Source organism: Cuculus canorus, chromosome 1, assembly GCF_017976375.1.
Source record: "Cuculus canorus isolate bCucCan1 chromosome 1, bCucCan1.pri, whole genome shotgun sequence".
NCBI lineage: Eukaryota > Metazoa > Chordata > Aves > Cuculiformes > Cuculidae > Cuculus > Cuculus canorus.
Genome location: NC_071401.1, coordinates 155569127 through 155577982, shown reverse-complemented (window position 1 = coordinate 155577982; position 8856 = coordinate 155569127). Strand labels below are relative to the sequence as shown.

At 49.8% G+C, this 8856-nt stretch overlaps 1 protein-coding gene across 12 annotated transcripts in view; it reads right to left on the bottom strand.

Annotated features, from left to right (window-relative positions):
• Positions 1-232: 232 nt before the first annotated feature.
• ZC3H7B (zinc finger CCCH-type containing 7B) overlaps positions 233-8856 on the bottom strand; it is a 53117-nt gene continuing 44493 nt past the window's right edge. For all 12 annotated transcript variants that reach the window (XM_054056042.1, XM_054056052.1, XM_054056048.1 and 9 more), the window contains exons 18-23: positions 7553-7686; positions 6191-6296; positions 4721-4829; positions 2800-2933; positions 1768-1931; positions 233-985 (exon numbers count right to left, since the gene is read on the bottom strand). In XM_054056042.1, the coding sequence (XP_053912017.1) occupies positions 793-985; positions 1768-1931; positions 2800-2933; positions 4721-4829; positions 6191-6296; positions 7553-7686 (840 nt within the window). In that variant the 3' untranslated portion in view covers positions 233-792. The remainder of the gene's footprint in view (positions 986-1767; positions 1932-2799; positions 2934-4720; positions 4830-6190; positions 6297-7552; positions 7687-8856) is intronic.

The following is an 8856-nucleotide window of genomic DNA, read 5'->3' as shown; positions in this document are numbered from 1 at the left end:
AAACCTCCCACCCCGAATACCTGTCACACTGAGAAAGACACCTAACAAGGAGTCACCACTTTGCTTTCTGGGTACAGTCTGAAGTCACCTACAATCCAGTTCCCGCTGCTGCAAGCAGTTTTATTACTTTGCCACTTTTAGCTACACCCTATGGCAGAGGCTGTGACCTTCCTCAGCACCTCTGGGCAACACAGACAGCAGGAGCTTAAGCCTGGATGTTTTAAGCCATATCTAGTGTTATTCCTTCTTCTGCACCTCAATTCTTAATTCTTCTGGTGCTGAACTCCCAGAATAGCAGGCTGGCTGCAGCAGCATACATTGGGCTTGCTCTGCAGCACTAAGAAAAGGAGCACATGAACTCCAAGGTCTCCTTTTCACCAGACGTCCGGCCCTTTCTCTCAGCTTTGTCCTCTGGATCTCTGCAGCCACACTCCGAATTGAGGGGCAGGAGAATGACACAAGGAGATATTCTCCAATTCACAGCCCAGAACAGACTGGATTCATTCCTTTGAATGAAGGACAGCGAAAACAAAAAGATGGAGAGCAAGAATTTTGGGGAAAACAAAGAGAGAAAACAGATCACAAACTGAATGAGCATGGCGTTCGCTGACCAAGGAGAATCATATTCACGATTTCATTCACCACTAATAAATCATCGTCTCATAATCTTAAAACAAAAGAAAATAAAAAGTTCTCTTTGCAAGACACAGATCTCGCTCTCCCTGCTACTGGCACTCTCGCAAAACCCGCCTCAAGTTTCTCCAGCCGACAGGCTCCCCCTGCCAAACCTTACTATACGCCATCCCGCAATAGGAAGTTGTATTTCCCGAAGTCGTCATCCCTGGGGCAGAGCAGCATGTCCTTGCGGGCTTTGGCCAGTTTCTGCTTCAACACCTCCCTCCGGTCTAGCCACTCTGTCAGCTCGTCCTGGCCGTGGGCACAGCGACACTCCTCTCCTTCAGGGCAAGACTTGTTCTTCTGGAACCTGCCGGCATGAGGAGAATGATCAGGAAGACACCCCCCAGGACAGGGTTTTGAGCTTCCCACCTGAGATACTTGATTGCGGCCCACCAAAACATGCTGCAAACTCTCCTTCCTAAGGGCGAGGAGATTCTTCTACAAACCCCAGTCAACATGGAGGTTGGGCACAGAAACAGAGCTACAAACAGAACAACACCTATGAGGGGATTTAGTCAACAGAATGAAATGACATGAGCTGGAACTGGACCAGCAGAGATGAGGAGAAGGCACCACACGAGAGCGAATGCCAGGTAACAGCCACGAGACACAGTCTTCTCTCTAACCAAAACGGCATTTCTAACCATCACAACCCTTCAGAAGACATCTCAAGGTGTTGATTCAGAAGGTGTAAGGCATTGGAACCATTTAATAAAGCACCTGGGATTCCCCTAAGCATTGGGCCAAGCAGCAGCCAGAAAGCTGAGAGTATCCTGGCTATGGAGGGCACAGGTGCAGACATGAAACTCTAAAGACGTGCTCAGATACGCATTTTTACCCCTCAGTAGTGTGGCTGAGCATGTCTGGAATCCAACAGCAGCCCACCATCAACCAAACCCGTCAGGTCATCCCAGTCCTCCTCCGAGTGGAAGCCCTTGGGGACTCCATGAGAGGAAGAGGAGGAAGAGGTGGTGAAGGAGGAGGAGGAAGCGGTGAAGGAGGAGGTAGTGAAGGAGGAGGGATAACAGAGGCTCTGGGCCTGTCACCCTGTCCCTGTAGCAGCCCAGAAGGCAGATGAGATAATGGTACCTTTCGCAGAGCCGGAACTCGCCCATGGGGAAGCGGTAGCTCCAGCAGCTGGAGTCACTGTCTGAAGTGAAGACCTTCTCCTTGTGCTTCTCTGACTGGATGTGCTGCTGCCATTGCTTCTTGCTGTTGCTGTTTTTCCCACAGAGCCAGCAGTGGTAGCCCATCTAATCGGTGCAGATAGAGCAAAGGACCAGTCAGCGTGTGAACAGTCACCCCCACTGGCCTTCCACATGCTGTTACTGCCTCTGCCCCTCTCCCTGAAGAGCATCCCGAAAGCTCTGCTCCATTGATAACCTCCCACACTTCCCTGCCGTGTCATCTTCAAGACATTGTTCTGCTCCATTAATAACCTCCCACACTTCCCTGCCGTGTCATCTTCAAGGCATCGTTCTGCCACTAAGAGGGAGCAGAGGAGGTGCTTTGTGGAGGTCTACCTATACTTCAAATGGGCTTCTTCACTTCAGAGAACAGGACAGCTCAGTTCATCGACAGAGTCCCCCCCTGCCCCTGCTAACAGCCCCAGGGGGGTCTGACTGCAAGGGCCCCAGGTGCACAGGCAATGCAGGACTCTTCCTGAGCACAAACTCTTACACTGGCCATCACCTCTGGACTAAGGAGACACATCTACCTCCAGTTTTCCCAGGCCTCTGAGTTCCAGACCCAGCTCTTCTCCAAGCTTCTCTCTCTTTTCCAATAGGTCAGCAATGGCTCTGCCAGCTTTCCCAGGAGCACGCAGGAACCCTGGGGAGAGGCTGAGCCCACGCACAAGGGAACCTAAGGTAGACTCCTACTGACTTGAGGATTAACAGAAAAGCCATTGCAGAGCCTTGCTGACCCCAGATCAACTTCTTCCCACTCCATCTGTGCTGCCCTTGCTATGCTGCTCCAAGCTCTCCCATTAAATCTATATCACCACGGGCTCTTTCCCACAAGAGCAGTTTGGTACCTGCTAGGTCCCCTGGAGCACAGGAGAGGGCAGGATATCAGCACTGAGGAGAAGGAGGGATGAAGAACAAGACATTAGCTGATTACCATGATGTCGGCATAGTCGGTGGGCATCTGGATCTGTTTCTCCCCTTCTCGTGAGGTGAGCGGTGTCCCTTCTCCGGGCTTCCCAGGATTGTGTTTCTTTAGCCACATGTCATAGGTCTGCTGCATATCTAGTACTGCACAAAGGCAACCCATGAAGTAATTCAGACAACCTCCCGCACTGTGCGCCAACTATGAAGAAATGGCAAGTGCTGGGGCAGCCCTTCCCCCACCTCCTGTGCAGCAGTACCTGCAGTCAGACTGAAGGCCTGTGCTAGGGAGGACCGATGTCACCTCCCTGAATGAGAGCCCTGGGGACAAGAACCAAATTCACACCACAGCACCTGGTGCAGCGAAGTGTCTTGTATGAGTCAAGGGGAAACTGCGACAGCAGCTACGCAAAGTATTCAGGAAGGAGGGAAAGTGCCCCAGGATCTCCATGGACTTCATCCCACAAGGTTGTTCTCCATCAGGCCTGATTCTGCTTGACCTCATCAGACATCTCACTCCAGACAGGAAGCTAAGACAGAGGGGCTGGATTCAGGTCTGTCCCTTCTCTTGAAGGCTTAGTCCCTTCCCTCAAAGGCTTCAAAGGCTTCGTCCTCAGCATTCAAGAGGGCGGAGAGCCCTTAAGCAAGTTGGCCACGGGGAAGCAGTGGGGAGGGGAGGACAACCTAATAATGACTTGCCCCAAGTTCAAAACCTGCCCAGAGAAGTGCAGTCAATGTTTCTTGCTGCTTTTGTTTTAAAACCCACTCGGTATGCTATTGAGAAGGAAAATTTTGGCTGCAAGCTTTGACTACACATCTGCCTTTCCAAGATCAGCTCCTGAGAGAGCTGATGGAAACATAAATGCTTGCAGACACCAATGTGATGCTGTAAGCACGATGCTCAGTGATTTACTCCTCACTAAATGGGCAATTGAGGCACTCAGGGCAATTGGGGATAATGAATGCAAACTCCCCCAAACTGAAACAACCACTGTCATTTGAAGATTCACAGTGGTGTTTGAGCAAACCCACCCAGACTGGTCTGATGAGCTTTAAAAGCCTCAGCAACAAAATTACTCAACTGTGACAAATAACAGCATTTGGCCCAGGAGAGGAAAAGACCCTCCCATCCAAGGATAAGGACTGAATAAACTCAAGGCAGGCGTTTTCCAGCATGTTCCAACAAAGCTAGGTGAACACCTGGACAACCTAGCCTTGCAAAAAGCATCTTTCACCCCAGCTTGCCATTGGTCTGAAAAAGTAAGGATTAACACCAGCAAGATGACCGTCCAGGACATGGGCAAAACCCCAGCTGCACCCCAAAAGGTATGTTGGGAGCCTGCACGATTAATTCTAGACAAACTCCTCCACAAAGGCACCACCCAACGATGTTCTCATTCAGGATCTCAAATCCACCCCTATCACTACAATGCCATGAGCTGGGAGTGCCACAGCCTAGGAGCAAGGGATATGAGCAGAAATGAGCAAGAAAGCCAAAGCAGATAAAAGACAGAAAAGATAGATATAGGAGAAGCTACAGGTGACGACTGGTGTTCTGGCAGAGTTCCATATGGATCCAGGCCTGGGACAGTACAGACAGCTGGAGGGACAGCAGAGAGTGAATTCAAAGAGCTGCAGGAAAGGGAGGGCAGCAATGGAGCAATGCAGGGCGTGGGATCGGCGTGCAGTAGTCCCAGAGCAAGGGACTCAAGATATACTTGCACGTTTAAGAAAAGAACAGCTCTAAACTACTGTAGACAAGACCTGGCCCATAAACCCACCTAAGCTCATGGTACCAGCTCTGACCAGCTCCATCTCTGTTGCTGAGTGTATGTCTTAAAAGACCCTGTATGCACTGCCCAAATGTCCTTCCTTCTCCCCAAATATCCTCTTCCCACTCCCCAAATCCTCTGGCCCATGTTTCCCCTACTCACTTTTATTTTCCTTCATGAAGGTCCACATATCTCTCTCCTCAGGGCTGTGGGCAAAGGAGCAGTTGCCCACATACTGGCACTTCCTGCCATTTTGTGCATGGATACACAACTGTTAAAAGACAGAGAGCAAAATTTAGCACCTACACAAACACTCCTTGAAAGTCGGTTCAAAAAAAAACAGCTGAGACATTAAACTGCACAAAGGAGAGGTTGCAAACAAGACACTTCTTACATCACTAACTCACTCTTTTCCTCTAGCTCCTGATTACATGAGAGGCAAGACTTCTCTATAAACATGCACGCAGCTCAGTTCAGCCTTGGCCTCTCTCTGGTTGCTATTTCCATAGGTGACCAGGTGCAGGCATGAGCTGGCCATGGGGGAAACAGCAGGGAGAAGCCTAGATCGACCCAACAGTGTCTCCTGCTGGTCATGTGGCTGGTCCCCAAAGATGACTCATTCTCTATCTCCAAGTGAGTGGAAAGTGGCATTATGGGTTGCTTTGACCTCACTAGCCCACACAACTTCACCTCACACCTACCAAGACCACCATCGCCAGAGAAAATGAGAAGCTTTTCAAGTATTGTATTTATCGATTGACACTTCTCCCCCAGCCCTGCCACCAGAGAAGGACAGAAGTTTGGAGACCAGCTGGCCCACACAAACTTGGGGAGGGGCACAGAATGCTGCTCCTCTCTGGCAGGGACTGAGTGGGAGCTCAGGCAAAGCACACACTTGTAGGGCAACTTGCCTTCGCTGCACGATTTGTGACTCACCTGCTGGCCTCATCTCATACTGCAGTAGCTGAAAATAACCCTTGCTCCCCTTCTCAGCTTCTAGCAACTGGCCTGCAACTGGAGAGCACTCAAGGCCTTACACGTGTCCATGGACTAAGGGGCAGCAGATTCCATAGGGTAGGAGGGAAAGGAGTCTTCTCCTTTCACGGAGGAGGGAAAGGAGAGGGAGAAATCAATTGCCAATTTTGGGGCTGGTATTGGAGACTGGGTATCTGTAGTCTTCCTCACGGCACATATCATTTTAGCTGAGTTCTTAGTTTTGCTTTCAAAACACATGAGCAAGTTTCACCATCTACAGCAGCACAGTCACCGCAAAGGCAGGGATAGGCTTCTCTCAAGCACTTTCTCGCCTCTCACCCACATTAAGAAACCTTTGCCTAAGGGGGAGACATAAATCTCATTTCCAAACCCTGTGCCAGCCACTTCTTGAGACTGTGACTGCATTGACAGCAACGTCAGAAACTCACATACGTGAGTAGAGTGGCTTAAACGGGTGCTGCTCCTTCTTCTCTCCACCCTTTGGCTGGATGCATTCGAGATCTTGCTGCCCTCAGTCTGTCTTTGCCTCCCACCTCAGCCAAGACGTGCCTGCTTCCCTGTCAATTCTACAAAACATTACACCATGCTTGGAGGGAAGGGGAAGGGGTTCCTGATCATTATGGGCATGGGGCTTACATCATACTGCTGTGGGAAGTTGCGGATGGAAGGCAGTGGTCGGACTGACACCCACTTCTTCTTTGCTTTGGACATTACCAGCAGGACGCGACGTTCCTTTGTCCAGCTGAAGAAGAGAGAATAAATCAAGAGAGGCAAAAGGAAGAGCAGAAAAAAATTTGGTTTTCCTCAGAGACCCTTAAAGATTGAGAGATGACCAGATCCTCCGGTCCAGCTTGTCCCTGCCACTACCCAGCTACTCCTAGACATGCATGTCTGTGACAGAGAAGACACAACAAGGGTTTTAGGAGGGTTTCTCCCTGTACTTATGACATATTTCCTGGGATATCTTTTCTCATAAAGCCACAAAAGCCTCTCCCAAGTGTTACGTCATCACCATGGATTAATGAACAGCTGCATTCCACCTTTCAACACAAGCAGTTCTTGTGCAATCATATCCCAAAAAAAACATTTGGGAATATTTTCTGTTTGAAAGGTGCAGTAGAAATGTGAGTCATTACAAGCATTGTCTTATTAACAGGTGCCAGGAATATTAATCCTCCTGCAGCAGCAGCAAGCGATCACCAGGAGATACCCTGGGCACCACCAGCTCTATGCAGCAGATGCACAAAGGGTTGTTATCCTTCCTGCTCCTGGAAGGGATTCTCACCGGCTCACTTTCTCCAGCAACAGCTGGTTCTGTTTCTTTCTCATCAAAGGTCTTACATTTGCAATATGATGCTGGACTTCATGACTTGTGTTATGGGAAGTGCAGTCCTCTAAAACCTTCCACCATATCCTGCCAGGGTGTCTGGGTGATAGATGCCACAGTTTCCATAACCCAATGGTGCCTCCCCAGCCGATATTTCTCTTTGGTCACACCAAACACCTTCCAGGGCCCCAGGGAGCCAGGAAGTGCAAACAGACAAGGCATGCAGAGAAGAGCAATAAACACAATGAACGAGCCAAGAAAACTGATTTAGAAGGAAGGAGAATATCTTGAATCATTGCAGATGACCTGACAGATGTTTGCAAACAGCAAGGAGTGCAAACAAGCACAGAGGAGAACTATCTTAGTGACCTTGCTAAGAAGAAATGATAGCAACTGGGAAAAAAGGGAATTATGGGAGCTGGACCACACGCACCAGGATTAACAGTCTGCACAATGCTGGCAACAAATACAAACAGTAAAGAAGAGAACTGGAAACTGGAAAACAGTTATCTGCAATGCTTGCTATAGTGACAAACACCCTGAGTGGTGAGAGGCTGCTAGGAAACCTTACAACCTCTTCCAAAGAGGCCAAATGAAGTCCTGGAGAAGGTAAGAGGAGAAATTCCTGCCCTTGAGGAGGGATGGGAGAAAGAGAAAGTCGCATTGCTCACCAGTGGCGGGCTTTGGCACTACAGTACTTGAGGTCTTTATCTGGCTCCACCAGCTGCCCGTTCCTCCAGCACTGGCCACACACAAATTTCATCTGGAGGTCAAAGGTGCTTGATGTAGGAGCTCGGGGAGAAGCCTGGGGAAGAGAACCACAGCCTCAGGCTAAAAGAGCCAAAATGCACCCTGCATGTTGCCACGGAGATGGTGGCAGGCCTGTGTGTCAGCAACAACTCAGATTAAATCAGAGACAGCCCAGCTCTCCTTTCCAGTGTTCGCTGGTGGCCCACTGAGATACCAGACAGGAGGAAAACCACTGCTTGCTTCAGCATGGTTTCCTGGGCTTTGACATCTGGCCAAAAGCACAGGCAACCTGGCAGCTTAAAGCCCTGACCAGGCCTGTCTGTGAAACCACTGCAGCATATCTCCATGTACAGGCAAGCTCTGAGACCTGCCCCAGTGCTTAATCCCCACTCCCCTGCAGGGAAAGCAACCCACATCTCCCTTCCTACCTATGGAGAGTGCTCAGTCGCACAGCTGAGAGAGACCTCTCGGGAGGAAGTCAGGCCGTGCCACAGCGCAGGACCCACCATTCCTGGTTTTGGACCGAGAGGCTCATGTCACGTCTAGCATTTGACACACTGAAGTCAGAACTGAGTCCTCGTGTTAATACCCTTCAAAGCCATCTCTGGGCAAGATTCCATCTTTCACAGTTCCTTTGCACTGGGTTTCACGAGCAGTTAATCGTGATCCTTGGATGTATTTCATATCTTCTTAGCCACTTCACTTCACTGGCCTTCTACCTGCCCCTGTGAGAAGGCTGTTGGGGATTATGACTAACAGATTGTGGAGGGAAAAAAAAAAAAAGAGCCAGTCCCATATTACTTCTGCCTCAGGTTTCCTGAGAAAATTTCTGGAAAGTCATATGCATTCTGTATCACCTCTAAAAGACATGAGGCTGGTGTCTCCAGGTCATTACCAAACCAAAGAGCACCACTGACTGAATGCCAGCGACCCTGGGCATGGGAGTGTGAGGGTACAAGAGAACACCTCGGTCATCGGGCCAACCACAAAGCACAAAGGTCATGTACTAGTAAACCACATCTCTGACTGCTAACCACACAAGCAGCCCATCCCAGGTGCCACACCTTGACTTCTAACTCAGAGCATCTAATAACGAAAAGACCAGCAAACCATGGCTCCAAGGAGCAGGCTTCTACCAGCAATTGATCAGCAGTAGCGTGGATCCTGTGTGCATCATTCGGCAAAGGGAAAACAGCAAGCACAGGCGGTGCAGAATCAAAGCATC